At 47.1% G+C, this 17,476-nt stretch overlaps 1 protein-coding gene across 1 annotated transcript in view; it reads right to left on the reverse strand.

Moving 5' to 3' along the window:
- ACSL6 (acyl-CoA synthetase long chain family member 6) overlaps window positions 1-17,476 on the reverse strand; it is a 43,387-nt gene that overhangs the window by 12,991 nt on the left and 12,920 nt on the right. The window contains exons 2-10 of the mRNA XM_065643831.1: window positions 13,913-14,133; window positions 12,590-12,704; window positions 10,797-10,861; window positions 10,540-10,641; window positions 10,296-10,395; window positions 9,570-9,748; window positions 8,995-9,027; window positions 7,952-8,003; window positions 3,100-3,173 (exon numbers count right to left, since the gene is read on the reverse strand). Of these exons, the coding sequence (XP_065499903.1) occupies window positions 3,100-3,173; window positions 7,952-8,003; window positions 8,995-9,027; window positions 9,570-9,748; window positions 10,296-10,395; window positions 10,540-10,641; window positions 10,797-10,861; window positions 12,590-12,704; window positions 13,913-14,133 (941 nt within the window). The remainder of the gene's footprint in view (window positions 1-3,099; window positions 3,174-7,951; window positions 8,004-8,994; window positions 9,028-9,569; window positions 9,749-10,295; window positions 10,396-10,539; window positions 10,642-10,796; window positions 10,862-12,589; window positions 12,705-13,912; window positions 14,134-17,476) is intronic.

Raw genomic sequence — 17,476 nt, forward strand, 5'->3', positions numbered from 1 at the left:
GGGAGACAGAAAGGAAAGAAACACTGACAGGAAGACAACAAGAAAGTCATAAAACAACAAAAAGAAAAATGGCACCAGAGGAGCAAAAGGGTAAAGATTGTCGAGAGGAAGGGAGCAGCGGACGAAGTGAAGCGTTAAGCCACAGTGTCAATGAAGCTCGGTTAGCGGGAGGAGTAAAGAGCACGGAGATGTACACAGAGGGCAATGGAGAGGTCTCTCCATGGCAGAAGGCACATCGCATCCACACAGCTCACGCTGGAATCAGAGGCTCACTCTGACAGAGAACCCCATTTTCGTTCATTGCTTTCTACCAGGAGATCCTAAGACCATGATTTGCACTCGCAACTGCGTGCAGACCTGCAGGATCCTGGTGCAAACCTGGAGGAACCTGGTGCAGACCTGCAGGACCCTGGTGCAAACCTGGAGGAACCTGGTACAAATCTGCAGGACCCTGGTGCAAACCTGGAGGAACCTGGTGCAGATCTGCAGGACCCTGGTGCAAACCTGGAGGAACCTGGTGCAAACTTGCAGGATCCTGGTGCAAACCTGGAAGAACGTGGTGCAAATCTGCAGGATCCTGGTGCAAACCCACAGAAGCCTCCTGGAAATCAGCGAGGCTCTACAGATGCACCATTTTTCCACATTGCACAGAGCCCATCAGAGATTCACAGTGTTACTAGAGTCAGAGCTATAGATTTTTTCTTTTCCTTAGGTTAATCATTGATTTGAATCAGAATATGTTGAAAAAAACTAGCGATTTTTTTCAGCTCTAAAAATTAAGAATTTCTGTTAGTGTTTCTCATAATTTCAAGTTATTAAAATGTGATCTTAGGGCCATTATCATTGCCCCACAGACAGGCGCAGTGGGAAAAAGAAGGCTGGATAAATTATGCAAAAAATAAAAATGACCGAAATCTCAGGTTGGCCAAGGTTTTAACTCTGTCTTGCAGGCTTGAATAAACAAAGGGCCCGAGAGCCTTATTCTCATCCATGTCCCCCTTTCCACCTGCATTCCCAAGGGTAAGGCTTGCCATAATATTATGGATTAGAAAAACTGAAAGCTTGATTACCCAATAACTCGCACCAAGGCCAGTGGTTAGTGGAAAATGGGTATAAAATCTATTAGCTGACAGTATTAGCAGTTTATACCCACTTTGCATCTCCACTGCTGTGACAGAATCGATAGTCCGTGACCTGGGACACAGTAGTGGATGGAGTCACAGGAGTTTCTTCCTCAGGGAGTATTTTATTGGAGTTAAATCTGGGCAAGTCAGATTTGGGTGTGCCCTCCCAACCATTACCTAGTGAAGTCAAACATGATTGACGACGTGGGCGTTTTCAGCATCCTGTTTCATATTATTTCATGTGTCAGTCTGAATAAAGCTATTAGGGCCTGCAGATCTGTTTATTCATTTTTTCAAATTGGTCTTATTTTCTGCAAGCACAGTAATGTAAAACCATTAGCATCACTAGCTATGCTGCCTTTTTTTTTTTTTTTTACACTGCTTTAAGTGCCCAGACAATACATGATTTGGTTTTAAATTGGACCAAAATGATGACACTGAATAGTATTGGAATAGTATTTCACAGCTGGCACAGTTGTCCAGTTAAACATAAAAATGAAAAAAGCTTCTTGGCATTTGAGAACAATCCTATAGTGAAGCTCTAGGTTCACTTCAAAAAATGGTCCATTTATAAAAAAAATCACTGAACTGAGTAAAACTGGCACAAGAGTATGTAAACAGCAAATCTACAGTACTTCTCAGCTTTAGGTATTTTTATTTTATTAATTGATACTACTTTCAAGTATTTTGCACTTCGCTCGATTTCTTCTCTGTGGTTAGACCCTGCCCTAGTCGTGTGGGTCAGCTATGGGCACTTACACTCTCGCCAACACCACTCTGCTGACTGAAGCTATCGAATTTACGACCACTTACACCAGACTTACGCCTCGATCTGATACCTTCGACATTAATCAGAGTCCCGCTGCTGTCAGCGAACACTAAACCCATTTCTGTGGGGCAGTCCTGTAAGATGCCAAGTTCCCTCAGCTCCCTCTGTATTAGTTTTCTTACAAAATAAATGTTCCTGCCCTTTAGAAGCTCAGGCTTATCTACGCATCAGCTTTCGTTTGTGCATCCTGCTGCCTCTGGACCCAGTGAAAGCTCCGCGCTGCGAAGCCCGAGGGCTGCAGCCAGTTGCTGCGTTGACATTTCAGCTGCAAATTACTGGAGTCACAACCTTGCAAATACTTGAACACGTGAGTTCAGGGGGATTTCTCACACCACGTATCCAAGTTTCTTTACAACGGTGCTCTGGAAATCTCAGAAAGTTCAAAGATTAAGATAATAAGACTACAGTATTTTCAGCAGCAATGACAAGACCAGCAGAGGTTATAAGGTAACGAATTGTGCACCCCATGTGTACATTGCTACTTTATAGAATTGCCTGTTTACTACAAAAAAATGGAATCTTTATATTTGTTAGGTACAAGCTGCATATAATCCTTCATATATTGTCCTAAAGCAATTCTGCTTCCTGCATTGTTTCTAAACACAAATTTACACATTGCATGGAACATGTTATACATGTGCTTGGCCTGTGCTATGCTTTTTTGAAAATATGTATAATGGAGACCAAAATATACTCTAATACCAATGAAATTAACCCATTTTTGTAAAAATGTATATGTTCTCATATATACACACTTTATATGCAGAAAGCTTTCAAATAAACGAGGACATGCTGTGGGCATCCTTAGAAGTGGACCCCTGTACTCTTTTTCAAGCACCAGTTGCAACTGTACAGGGCTCGTTTGCTTTCCTAATTCTTTGAAAGGAGTTAAATGATTTACAGGAGCCACCATTGCTCCTCAGAAGTACTTTGAGCCCCACAGAGCCAGGCAGCCAGTGCTGGAAAGGGGATTTAATGCCCTCCAGTGCTGTAAGCTCAAACTTGCTCCCATTTCCATGGATTTGGCCTTCTGAGTAAGAGAAATTTCACCTCTTATCTGCAGGAGCACAACTCCAGCCCGTGCAGGGACAGAGCTTAACACGCACACTCTGCACATGGCAACATTTCCTAAATCAGGGTATTCACCTCCGTCACTTTCAAAAAGCCCGAAAAATCAGCAACCACGTTCCCATGAGTCAGCATAGCACCTTTGGGGTTTCCTGAAAGAAAACAAAGAGTGATTTTAAAAGATGAGCCAGCAGGTCACTTCCAAAAGCTTTAAAACAAACGAACAAAAAACAAACAGGAAGAATGTTAAAATATTCTGTTCTCTTTTTGAATTTTAAAACTTAGGTAATGTTTGCAGTCATTTCTGTGCAGTAACATGCAAAAAAACTTATTGCAATTCTCAAAATTTAATAAAAAGATACTGTAATCACTGTATAACATGAATATTTCTATTGGAAACTCTGAACAACAGTTTCCACCAGAAATAGCCGAACTGCAATTTATGAGAGCACTTGGATGGAGCCGCTTGCTCAGCACAGCCATCAGACCTGGCAGCTGTTCCCACCCTCTCCAGGTGAGATTTATTTCATATGGATTTTTGCTAATAATGATCTTGAATATCAACAAACCCCATTTAAAAGGCTGATAAAGTCTTCCTTAGCCAGTGCACTGGATAACACAAACAATGCAGAAAACACGTAATACATTGTAAAAATTACACTATTAGAAGACCCTATAAGACTGCAACTAAGAGAAGTCATTAATATTGTCAGCAGCAGAGCAGAGGTGTCCTGGAGACAGCACCAAACCCAGCAGGGAGCCAGCAAATCCCCCATTTCACATCCCAGTGCTAGGCACTGCGCAGGCACCTCCCCACCATTGCTATGTGCTTTTTCACCCGCTTTTCCCTTCTGAGCTGAGAATCCCCCTTTGCACCATGATACATCTTCTGCATTGTGTATCTGTTTGAATGCTAAAATACGGGCTTTGTTAAGCAGTGACTGCACAGGCTCAAACCTCCGGGCGTGCAAACTGGAGCCAAGGGCTCCATCCAAATTGCCCCACCTGCGGGGCTGGCATGGAGGACTCTGTGTGTCCTCCTGTCACAGCACTGTCCCTCTGCATCACCCTCAAAGGGTTTATTTCAAAAGAGGGTGTAGATTAGCCTGAATAAAGATTACAGAGCCAGCCCCTCTTTTTCCAGCATGATTTTAAGCAGATTGTTCTAATTCGATCACACCGCTGCAGCGCAGCTCCTGCTACGCCGTGCGGGAGCAGATTGGAGGAGCTTTACCTGCGGGTACCGGCGTACCAACAGCCTTGCAAAATTGCAAATCAGCCAGGATTTCATTCTGGCCTCCCTCCTCAGGTTAGGAAGGGGCAATGGTGTTTTGTGAATCCGTTTCAGCAGAGGAAAATATGCTCAATGTTCTCAGTTTGGGAGCAGTTTGCAGGCTGGGTGGCTGGCAGCCCTTTGGTGGGGGCACAGCCCGGCTCCGGGAGCTGCGGTGCCAGGCCTGTGCCATGCCGGCTGCACTGGCATCACATCTACCCTCTCAATTAAATAAAAGCCCAAACAAAAGTAGTAATTATTGTATACATTTATTGCACTAAAGCAGGACATTTTGAACACAATGCATTTTACCAAAAAATCCGTATTTGGTGTTCCAAGTCCCAAATACTTGCAGGTGAACACGGTGCACAGGAGGCTATTTTGGTCCTACTTGCATTTGTCCTCCTCTGAAGCTCAGAGGTGAACCTAAGGCCAACATCTTTGCCAACCACATCTCCTGTCCCAACACGTTGTACACACAGGCTTGTGGGCACCAGCTCAGCCAGGCAGGTTTTGTTTCGAGGCACTTATTTTCACAGCTGGGTGACACATGGATCCAGACATCCAGAAAACTCCAAAAAACAATGTCGGTTGTAAATACATGCCGACCACCCAGATATTGCTCATGTTATTTTAGTTGTGTCTGGCCAAATATGTGTGCTCAGGCCCTGCAATTCTACAAGTGGCTCTATTCCCATAGTGTTGCACAAGTTTCTCTGCGTTGTTGGCCCCACAGGTCACGGCTGGTGAAGAAGATGTACTCTGGTGAAGAGTATGTGCTCAGTACTGTTTTGAAATCCAAAACTGTGCCCTCCTGCTATACCAGCAGCAGATCTGGCTCCTGCATCTTGACACAACTCTCCAAACTTTTTTTGGAAGATTTCTCAGATGCTTTGAGAACTCAGACTTGTTTACTTACTCCACCTCTGACTTCTTTTTCTATGGAAATTCAGGTGATTCAGTACTTCTGCTCAAATCACGGTGAGACCCCTGGATCCTCCCACCCCTTCCCCCGTGTCCTGCCCACAGCAGGTTCAGCATCCCCGGGGGTGTCGCAGCAGTGTTAGAGCCAGGACAGCCTCCATCGGGAGGAATCCAGAACAAACCACACTGCCACAGGGGAGCTGGAGCTTTTGAGACTGGGAGATTCCTGTAAATTTTGACCTTTAGTTCTTCTGTTTTAAGAGTTAACCCAGCAGAACAGGTGGTGCTTGCTGCAAGCCCTTTCCCAGAATTATCACTCGGAGATGAAAAGGTTGGCAGTGATACTGCTTTTCTTTTTAAAAATCAGCGCCTGATCCGTACCGCTGCTCTCAAGTTCAAATTTCCTTGTAAACACACGCTTTGTGAGCATCCTGTTACAGAAACAGGTGCTCTGCAATCCCCGTCAGTTAATAGCCCAGGTAAGGCGATTTTTCCTTATCTCAGTGCCAAGCTGGTTTGACACTTCTCATAAGCAACAGAAAAACTTTTTCCATGTTGATAAATGAGTCTTTCAAGTAGCAGCTCCAGCATCAACTCCGTGGTCAGATCCATCAGCATTTTGGGATGTAAGCGCTTTCCTCCCGCCGGGAGCCTCCGGCAGTGAGGGGTGAGCACTGCCAGGCTGGGACAGACGCACTGGGAAGCAATTTTTATCCAGTCGGTTAGAGGTGGATCCTTGAGAAAAATGTCAGTTTGCTTCTCTGGAGTAGCCAGCATGAAAAATTGTACCCTGATGGTTTGGGGACATCTGTGTGTCTTTGGCCCATTTCTGAGTGCTGATGATTTCTCGGTACAAACAATAAAAGTTGGTCTTGTCATCTGAGCTCAGCAATCTCAGACTCTCCATTCAGCCTCTGGAGGCATTTAGATGTTTGACCCTATCAAAGGAAAGCACACATTAAAGTCCACTTCTGTGCGGTTTTTTATAAACAGCTGATTTTTTTTCCAATTCTACAAGTTTCAGGTTACAAACTCTGTAGTAAATATTTGTTTCAGACCATACAAAAATATTTGGAGCCCTTCAGAATTGAATAAGCCCTTGAGAACATATCCATTGGAAGAAAAATCTAAATCTGTTCATTAAAAATATTCTGACGTGGGCTATACACAAGCCAGGCCATATAACACAGAAAACAGACTAGAGTGTTGATGCAAGCCCTGGAAAAGCCAGAAGATGATGTGCAAAGTCCTCCAGCAGCAGAATATGGGCCGATGATTCACAAAGCACTGCTCTGTGAGAGTTTAGTTTGCAGATAACCTGCAGAATTTGAAATCTCTGGTTTGGGTGGGAGACAGAAATCACAGAATCACAACACCCTGGTTGTTCTATTTCTGTAACTTCAGACACGTTCCTAAAAAAATTACAAAGTCAGAAAATGGCCCATGTCTGCATTTGCAAATTAAAAAAAAAAAGAAAATCAAAACGCCCTTCTCTATTCAAAATTTCTTATTTCGAAATAAAAATATAAACAAAACTGCGACTTGAAGAAATAATTGCCGCACTTTAAAATCCACACTCTATCTGTGGGCATGGCTCCTTTGGTTTCCCACAGTTGCCATTCGTGCCTGGCCACTTTGCACTGCCCAGCCGGTGCTCACAGCGCACACGTGTCCCGCATGGGGTTCAACCTTCTCCGTTGGGGAATTCCCACTGCTGAGACACAGCAGAGTCACACAGTGCGCTGCCTTGGGTACTCTAAAGCGCACAGATCTCAAAGCTAAGAATGATACACGAAGGTAAAAAAACCCAAAGCCTTTGAATACATTTTGAATTTGTACTTGATGAAGCAGTTGCCTACCTGAGCTGTAGTACGGATCTTCTCCAGGAGGTGGAAGATGAAGATGTCCCCATTGATCAGCCTGATCTGCAGGTTGAGCAGCACAAGCAAACCTCCTCTTGGAGGGCAGCTCGGTGTCAAGCAGCATCTGCTGCTTGTGTAGGCCAAATCGAGGATGCCCTGGGGTAGGACCAAGCGTTAGGCAATCCTGAGAGCACAGGTGCCTGGAACATGGTGCTTCCCTGCAGGTACGTGTAAAAGCAGCTGCCCAAGCAATCACGCCTTGTGCATCTGCCTGTACGGCTTTTTGGTAGATGTTAGGGAGGTCGAGTTCTCCAGAGCTGGAAATTCCTGCAAGCTGGATGAAAACCAGGGTATGGAGAGTGGAGGAAGTGCTGCGTCTGCTATGGGCAGGCAGGAGAATAATGCTGCTTTTCTTCAAGAAAAAGGGGCCAGCGGTAAGTGAGTCCCGGCAGCACGGGCTGCCCAGGCACATCCCCAGCCTGAGGAGATGGGCAAGGTGCGAGCAAGCCGGTGTTTTGGGTTTTATTTTTTGGTGGGTTTTTTTTAAACATTTGTAGAAGGTAAATACCAGGCAACTGAGCACTTCACAACTACACTGCAAAATGGGAAGCAGAAACATGGGTGGATTTCCAGACAACTGGAAAACTATACTGCCAAAGTGTACATCAGGGAATTCAGGTGAAAAATAAATATACCATTATTTTTAATTTGCAATTTACAGAAATGTATATATACTTAAATATTAAAAGTGCATAGAAATCTCATCGCCATATCACTATAACAGCAAGTTTGCACATAGTGAGGTGGTATTAATAATTAATTTGATAATATATTCTAACACTTCAAGATTAAAATGCCTATTCTTTTTTACCTGTTGTGCCACTAGTAAAACAGACAATTGATAGATCTTCTGGTCGAGGAGGCTAGAAATACACAAGGAAGACAAGAAAATCTCATCAATCAAATGCAGAAGGGTCAATGGTAGACGGTTGTCCTTGTATAAACTTAAAGATCAAACCGATTATATTTCAGCTCTGCCATAAAAAACTTTCATTCCCCTTGGCAAATATGAAAGACCATCATAAAACCCTTTTTATCGCATGTCTTCAGTCAATGCAGAATCTATTCCTCCCTTATGTTTTGCTCCAGGTGCATTAGGGGCGTGCTTTAGTGTAAGAAGACTTTGATGGAATATTTGTCTTATAGTTAGGACTTTCAAGAACACCATCTATACCTGTAGATGTGTGTGGGAAAACTTGAGATAGTTTACTGATTTCCAGATGAATTCTGGAAATGTGTGGTTATCCATGCCAGAGGACAACTTTTCAAAAGCACTGATTGCTCCCATTTCCAGCAGCATCTCTGTATTCTCAGCTCCACTGCATGCGTGTGCTATTTTGGGTCACGAATGAACAAATAAGCAGCCTGAAAAAAATCAAAGGCTGCTTTTGAAAGTTTTGCATGAGTATGAGCAGCCAGTGAAAAATATCAATGCAATTTTCCAAAAATATCCCAGAGAAATACCGCCAAGTAGTGTTTCTGAGCTATAGAAACCCCACCAGAAAGCCAAGGGTGCAAACACATTCCCCCAGTGCTGCCTGGGTAAGGTAGTAGAATTTGTGTGCCTTAACACTTCCATTTAATTACTGTCTTGTTAACACATTCAACAAGGATGAACTATCTCAGTTAAGTGTCCCAGGCGGAGGATATGAAGCAAATACTGCACATCTCCAGGGGATGGTATGGACGGTCCCTGGGCTCCTCCACTGCCTCCCAAGCAGAGAGGGTCGCCAGGCATTGTCCCTATGGACACATACATGTCCTTCTACGCAGAGCAAACCCTTTTGCCAGTGAAATAAATGTAACACAACTAAACGCAGTTGTAAGTGGGGAAAGCAGCACGCCAACACTCACCACAGGCACATGTCGACTCTCACGGCCACAGTCCTGAAAGAGATTAAAGCAACAAACATTATTTCCACTTTAATCCCTGCCGTGTAACCCACTTGCTAATAATCTGCAAACCACTAAGGGAGAGTGTGAGCTGGAGCAGGAACATTTGTGGCTAATGCTTAGGTCATCTTTTCTGCCCAAAGTTTCTTGCACCAACTGAAATGCCATCCTAGGATTTCAAGTAGCGCCTGGGTTGGTTGAGCTGGATCGAGGCTGTTTCATACAAGTGTAAGGCTGTAGGTTTACATGTAGGAGGACAGTGTCTCGAACAGTAACACCCCTTTCCAGGCTTAAATAGCAATTGATATCTTACTTGAGTAGGAAGGTTTGAAATGCTGGCTCTCCTATCAACGAGGGATAACACTCAAGAGGTAACTGCACTGAGCTGTGCATCAATATTAACAGCCACAAACTGCTCTTTTGTGCTCTCCAGACACTGAATCTGCCACGCAGTTCACAAATCCCTGTTTATTTTACCGTCTTTTTACAGAAACTACAAAATATACTAAAAAAAAAGAGAGGGAGAGCAAGCTTACCTCCACCTCCTGCATGGTCTGGATGCGAACCCCACAGCGTCTGCCTCTCTCCGTCAGCTCCTTCTCAAAGGGGTCCATCAGGATGATGGAGCTCAGACCTGGCGTCTCTCTCCTCTCCACATGGTCGAGGAGTATTCTGGCCTTTTCAGGTTTGTCACAAATGACTGTGGAAATGTCAGCTGGAAGAAAAGCAGGAAATCAGGCTGTTTACAGGAAATCTTTTTAAATGCAATACTGGCCGCTGGCTCATAGCTAACATTGTATCAGTTCTGATATTCACTTCAGGCTAACATCACAAATCCCAAAATATAACGCGCATTTCTCTTAGAAAATTACTACAATTTTAGCTAACTTAAACCAATGCCAAAGCTGTAGTGACATCTACAATTATTTTGGGATTCAGTTCAAAATACTAAATAAAATTGCTCACCACGTGGGCTAAAAAATCTAGGAGGCAAAATACGAAGCAGGACAGGAGTGGGTGGCCCTGGAGTAATTCCCCCACCAGAGCAGCCCCATCCACAGCCACGCACAACCGGGCACGTGGGAAATGCAGCGGAGCCAGCCCTGACCCAGCCTGGGGACACACGCTGCCCAGAAACCTCTCTGAGTGACTTCAAGACACTCAATGAGTAAATTCACCTGTCCTTTGGAAAGCAGAAGAAAATGAACCATTCTGAGCAACAAAACTGGTTTCCGAGAAGATTACAACAATTTTGTTTTTACCTGTGTTGACGATGTAACGAATGGCTCCAGGACCTAAGGTGTCATAGAGGGGAACCACCACCATGGAGTAGGTGTAGCAAGCCAGCTCAGAAATGATCCACTGCAGGAGGACATCAAAGCATGAAGGTGAGAAGGGGGCCATGGAAGCAGATTTAACACACTTGAGAACAAGCTTCGAGTACAAAGCAATTTCACAACTCCGGAACATTATTAAAACAGCATCAAGTTGAACTTAAAATCTCACCTCCGGGCGGTTTTGAGCAAAGACTCCGATGAACTGCTCTGTGGATGGCTTGCAGCCCTGCTGAAGCAGCCCTGAACCCAGAGCTTCTGCTCTTTCAGCCACCTGGAATTTGGAGAGGAAAAAAACAAACGCATTGAAGAAGAGGAATACAAGCAATACTAAACGAACCAAGTCTTAGCTTAACACCCCCATCTTCTGCCAGGCAGAGCAAGAGCATGGGGGGAGAGGACTTTTTGGGGTCGTCATTTCCAGCTCACCTCCTTGTAGGACAACCACTGGTAGGGCTGCTTGGGCTTCCTGAAGCCCAGGCAGGGGCAGTTTTCTGGAAGACACAAGCAGAGAGGATGGAGTTATGGGGGCAGTGCTAGGAGTTAATACACGGTACTACGCTGCGGGGATGCAGCAGAGCCCTCCCAGTCAATCCGTTGATCTCAGGGTCGGCTCTTGCTCCTGGGGCAGAGCTCGCAGCAAGCCTGATCAAATTAAACACGTGAGTGCAGCTAACGAGGGACCAGCTGCTGGAATCTCCCCAACAGTCGCGTCCATCCTCCTCCCTGAGCTGCAGAGGGGACAGCAGCAGTTTGCCCCAAAACAGCCTCAGTAAAAGACATTTCTCCAAAGACAGCGTGAGCATCAGTGTCTGATGAGGGCTTTCATCCCAAACACCAGCTCCTGCTGCTTTCCCTGCCTTTTGAGTTAAACACTTCAAAGTGAAAACTGAGATTCTACGATTCTATGATTTTTAGTGCAGCCTGCTCCGGAGGAGAGTAAAACAATATGCAGCACTACATGACAGGAGGAATATTTGAGAAGTTTAATTAATTTGCTAACTGTACTTACCTGCACAAGATCCATCCCTACGTGCACCTACTGAGTTATTTATTTACCCCTGTCCTGCAGGGTGAAATATTTGCAATTCCACTGAGGCTTCTGGAGGCAACAAAAATAATAATCTGACAATGAAATTGTGTTCAATGAGGTGAGATGTTGTAAGCAGCAGACACAGAAACAGCTATGATAGAATAGCTAAGAGTCATCATGGCATTTTGGAGTGGGAAATGATGTCTCACAAGCATGTGAGAGCTCTTTGATGGTACCATCAATCATGAGGTAAGGGCAAGGGACTGATACACCACACTCAGCTTTCCTAAGAGCTTTTGGCAGAGTCCTTTACCCTGTGTGTTGTGGAATAAAAGGTAAGCTGGCTGAGTAACTGATGAAAAAGCAGTAACAAGCAGAAATAAGTATCAGCATTTGCAATGAAGGAAGAGCTCTTTTGGATTCCACAGTTCTATGCCCAACCAACCCCTTTTAATGTATTCATAAATGTTCTGGAAATGGATAATGCGTGACGAGCTTTACTGATGCTGCAAAGTTCAGGCTGTTGAGCTGTCTGCCAGTGGCTGCAAAAAGATCTTGTGGTACCGAGAAACTGTGCAGTAAATCTCAATGGCATTAAGGGCAAAATAACGCACATTGCAAATAATAACCCTAATTAAATACCCATGCTCTGAAAGCAGCATCCACACCACCATGGGCAGCGCAGGCTGCAGCACCCACCGGGCCCCTCGCTGGCCTCCTCCTCCCTTGGCCTCCACTCCTCGGACCTCCCGCTCTCTGCATCTCACACTTTCCCAGCCTCTCACTCTATTTGGGCCTCCATCTCTGGGTCTCCCCTCACTTTTTTTCCACTCTATTGGCCTCCACTCCATGGGCCTCCCATTCTTTGAGATGCCCCCTTGCGGGGCCTCCCACTCTGTGGTCCCCTCAATCGCTTCCATCCTCCCACACCTTTTCAGCACCTCCACTCTTTGGGCTGCTATGCTCATTTGATGTTCTATACTTTTGTGGATTCCCATTCTCCTTTGGCCTTTGAGTCCAGATGGGTCTCTAGATCATTTGAGCCTCCCAAACTTTTATGGGCTCCCATGTTCTTTCAGTCTCTACACTCTCTGAGCTTCCCTAAGCCTTTGAGCCTCCCACACTGGCTGGGTCTCTGCATCATCTGGTCCTCCACCTCTCCTAGGTCGCCTTGTCATGGTGCCCTCACCTGAGATGCTGAATCCCCTTCTGAAAACCTCATACATGGTCCTGGCGTCATCGTAGTAGTGTGTCAGCAGCTGTGGGTTGTCCCCAATCACCGACCGGCGTGCCCCAGCCTGGCCCTGTGCAACACAACATGACACAACGTGACACAGTCATCAGCACCACCCAACAGAGATGGGGACACCCCGAACCATAAAGCAGCACATTCCCCAAATGCAGGAGAAGCCTCTGCAGCCACAGATGTGTTCCTGCCCCAACACCCAAAGGGATGGGAGAGGTGGGACGTCCACCTCAGCACCCCAGTAACATGGAGCACCACCTGCCCAGAGAGGAGCGCTTGACCCGGCTCATTGACGTAGGAGATGGTTGATGTTGCCCAAGGAGATCTGAGGAGAAATTATAAACCTGTAAGTCATGGAGTGGGCGTGTGCGGGGGGAAAACGGGTTGCTCTGGGCTCCACAGGCACCATCGGCACCCTCTCAAGAACATCTAGACCAACACGAAGGACAGACTGAAGCAGAGGCCAGACTCCAGAGCCCAGTGCCTGGGCTCAGCAGGGCTGTTTTAGGGGTGAGCAAGGGGCAGCAGGCAGAGTGAGAGGGACTGAACCAGGACTACGCTGTGAGCCAAGAGAAAGTCTCACTAAAGCCTCAAGCACAGGGGAAAACTGCCTTGGAAAATGTAAATAACCCCCAACCTTTAAAAAAGTTGTTGGAATTAAAGACAATAAGGTTTTAGATGGCACATCACAAAAGGCTTTAAATTCTCGTTACACTTTCAGGTATTAACTTAAGTAGAAACAATTTTCAGAAATATTTCTGCTCTTTAAAATGGAACAGCTTCATTAAACTTTAAAACCTCTTCCAAGCATGAAAATTGATAACTCCTGAGCGTCTAAGCATGGATTTGGGTCTACTTTTTCTTATTATTACAGAGTTTGCAGCAGCAAAGTCAGTGATGGGCACACACAAGAAGTGCCAGCTGATTTGACCTTAGCACCTGGTGCCTTTTGGTGGTTTCTCCCACACAATGGCAGCTCCAGTAATTTTAGGTCATGAATCGTTAAGCAAAACTAAGACCAAAATGTTACTGAAAATCTAAGAGAAAAAATGAATGGGCTATATTTTAGTACTCCACTTTACAGAAAACATTGAATTAAGGAACGAGGTGATCCATGGCACAGCAGATTACACAGCTGAGTTCAGGATGAGTTTGGGGAGCCCTCTAAACAAACAAAAGCACCACCTGGCATCCCCTGCTGTCATTCCCAGGCAGGCAAACCCCAGGTAAAACCCAACCTTCCTCCCGGGCTGCCCCTGGCCTCACCTCCACCTCCTCTGACTGCATCCGCAGGTCGCAGGGCGGCTTCACGGCCCGGGGCCGGCTGGCGAACCAGTAAGCGACGACGGCAGCGAAGGCACCGATGCCCACCAGTGCCGTGGCCGGCAGGTTGCGGAAAAACTGGCTAAGGTCATCGAACTCAGGGAGCCGCAGGCTCCGCAGGATTTCCTGAGCCTGCATCTTCTCCACGAGCGAAATGGCAAACTCTGCAAGAGGCAGAAGGACATGGTCAGGCCCCGGGCAGCGCGGGTCTCTGTGCAGCTCAGGAAGGGGAAAATGTGCTTTCCCTTGTCAGCCATTGCAAACATGCTGCTTTGCTGACCCATGGGGCTGCCGGCCAACAACAGCCTTAACTTGAGAAGAGCAGCATCTATGGAAAAGATAAGAGAAACGAGGAAACATCCCTGCAAGGGTGAGCAGGAGCAGACAGCTCACTCTTAAAGGACAAACGAGTACGCACATACACGAGGCGATGCAGCTGCAGTTATCTGTAGCAGACAGATGCTGTGATAAGCTCTGGGATCCAGCTACAACTGTACCCTCAAGGCTGTCAGGAGGTTGCTCTGCCTTCCCCGAGCGGGACCAGGGCTGTGTGACAGCCACAGCCCGCAGCAGGAACAGGTAGCGGGGCAGCGATGGGCAGCAGGGCAGGGACGGCGACAGGCAACACAGTGCCAGCTCCGGCCACAAGCCCTCAGCTCACGTGGAGCGGGGCAAAGCCCACATGGCTCTGCGTGCTAAACAGGGTGCAGACATGCTCCAAAACAGCACTTTCTGCCAGCTTTGCATTCTCAGCTTTGAGTTCCTTATTATTTACATCAGGGTAAATTACAGGTGACTTAAGCCAAGGAAAGTTTCGTTTCATTACCTAAATGTTTCCTGGAAGAAACAAGAAGGGAGTGCAGAGCGGGGATAAGGGAGTGCCAGGGTATCAGGCTGGGACCAGGCCACCACAGGGTCCCCACCCTGCAGCCCCACCAGACACAATGCCTTTGGGTGCTTGATGGGGCGATGGGTGGCTCCTGGAGGGAGGAGAAATGCTGGGGCATTCCCCACTGGGTAGTCCCTCAGGGTGCAGTCCTGGCATGGGAAATCGAAAGCTGGAGCCTTGGCTCCTGGCAGGACACAGTGGGGGTGCTGGGGATCCCCCAGCCCCCACTGCCAGCCCCTGCACAGCTCCAACAGTACCGAAACGAAAAACAAAGGAAACGCCTTTTCTCCATTTCTGTAAAGAGGGCTGTGCATGGAGGAGACAGGCAAGGGGACAAGTTTTATGACACAGGATGGTAACACTCCGCCATCCCCAGCTCATTCCCTTTAGACCTGCCAGCATCTCTTCGCTGTGAGCGCAGAGAGGATGGCTCTTGCTTGTGCCAGACTCACCAGTGAGAGCTCCTCACTGGAAAAGCAGAGGGCACGCAGCTGAGGGGGTGCATTTCCAAGTAGAGTCACTGTACACTGCCTTAATTTTCCCTTTCACATATAAAGAAACACTCAATGGAGAGAGGAGCTGGGCACCTGGCTCACTGCTCCTGGGATGCGAGGTGAGGCTGTCCTCAGGGGACTTGTGTTTTGGTGTTGAGTACACAGGAAGCATTTTAAATAACTGGTATTTACAGTAATGGCCCAGTATTGACTCCCTGCCAGGGAGTCTCCAATAAGGACCAGCCCTGCAAGGGACCATTGGAGTAGACACTGCAGAGGAGGGGTTCCGAACAGTTGAGGTTTCCTGTTAAGCCCCACAGCTCTATTTATGACTTTACTAGCAGTCAAGATCGTAAAGAAAAAGATTTTCTGCTGCAGGAGCCCAGGCTGCCCCTTTCCTCCTGCCCTCTGGCCTCGCTCCAACTTGTGCAGCTCCTGAGTGATCAATGGAGGGGCTTTGCTCCCATGGGGGAGCCAGGATTCCTGCACAATGGCACCACTGACGTTACCACAAACCAGCTTTTTTCCTCCTGGGAACAGTGTCTGGGTTATGCTGAAGGTCACAACTACGCTCTCGCAGCCTTTTCCTGTCTTTCTGCCAAGAGAGCTCTGGAGGTCGGTGCAGGCCAGGCTGCAAGCAGGGGGACACCCCTTGCACAGAGCTCTGGAGGAGGCTTTTTAGTTTGCATGAGCAAAAAACCACAGCGAACAATTAACCTGGTCCCTTGTGGGGCTACAATGTGGTGGGAGGCAGCAGGGAGCGGTGGCAGTACCACAGAGCCCACATTCAGGACCATCTCACTCAGGTGGGCTCTAGTGCAGTCACCCCTTGGGCGAGATGCTGCACCCCAGTGCCATCCCAGCATCCCACATCCACCGCTGCACCCCGGTGCCAGCCCAGCATCCCGCACCCACCATGGCATCCCGGTGCCAGCCCAGCATCCCACATCCACCATGGCATCCCGGTGCCAGCCCAGCATCCTGCACCCACCACTGCATCCAGGTGCCAGCCCAGCATCCCACATCCACCATGGCATCCCGGTGCCAGCCCAGCATCCTGCACCCACCACTGCATCCAGGTGCCAGCCCAGCATCGCGCATCCACCATGGCATCCCGGTGCCAGCCCAGCATCCTGCACCCACCGCTGCACCTCGGTGCCAGCCCAGCATCCTGCACCCACTTCTGCTCCCCCAAGGGCTCCCAATTCTGCAAACCCTCTGGGAGCACAGCCAGCCCCTCCAAGAATGGTTGTGATGATCCCAGCAAATAGAATAGCATACAGATGTTGTTACCGGGCAATATCCATCCATGGAGTAATTGTCTCCTGAGTTTTGAGTATTTTTACAGAAATCTGCTTGTACAATAAAATATTAACTACATGGCTGCAATGATGTTAGGATGAACTGAGACAGAGCGCCGATTTCTCCCCTCAATACTTCCCAACATCAGGCTATGAAAAGCAGCTTGCCAAACACGCTTTTACTAGTAAACTACAAAAAGTGGGAGAGCTCAGCAAGGGAGCTATTCACTTACTCATGAATTAGCTATTTGTGCAAAAGCATTTCAGTCAGTCCCACTTAAAACTGCTCCCGGAAACACAGCCTGTCCCGCCAAAGGCAGCCGCCCAATTTGCCACGGTTGCCGGTTACACTGAAATCTTGAGAATAACTCCCTTGACATCAGCCTGTAAGCACCAGTTTGTATCCACCTGTGCAGCCAAGCTGAAAGCAGGAAGTATTGGATGCCAGCCCCTACACAATATGGGAATAAAACTATTTCTGTTATCATACAGGTAGTGAAGAAAATGTGATTACATCTTTACTGACTTTGCATCAGGTGTCATTTAGGTCAGTAGCTGGGATTTTGAAAAAATTTGCTCTAGAGGCATCAAAAGCACACTTTCAATCTGCCAAAAAAAAGGTATGATGCCTTAATACAGAATTAAGAATCATTTATAATTGCTGGGAGGTATTTAGCTTGAGCAAAGTGATGCGCACGGTGCTTCTTGGGTTTGCGTGGAACGTATTCCCCTTCTTGGGGTGGTGGCAGGGACACCACGGACAGGGTACTCTTGGCAGCATCTGTCTCTGCGTTGTGGTAAAACGTGCTGCAGCAGCCAAAGG

Source organism: Caloenas nicobarica, chromosome 13, assembly GCF_036013445.1.
Source record: "Caloenas nicobarica isolate bCalNic1 chromosome 13, bCalNic1.hap1, whole genome shotgun sequence".
Classification (NCBI taxonomy): domain Eukaryota; kingdom Metazoa; phylum Chordata; class Aves; order Columbiformes; family Columbidae; genus Caloenas; species Caloenas nicobarica.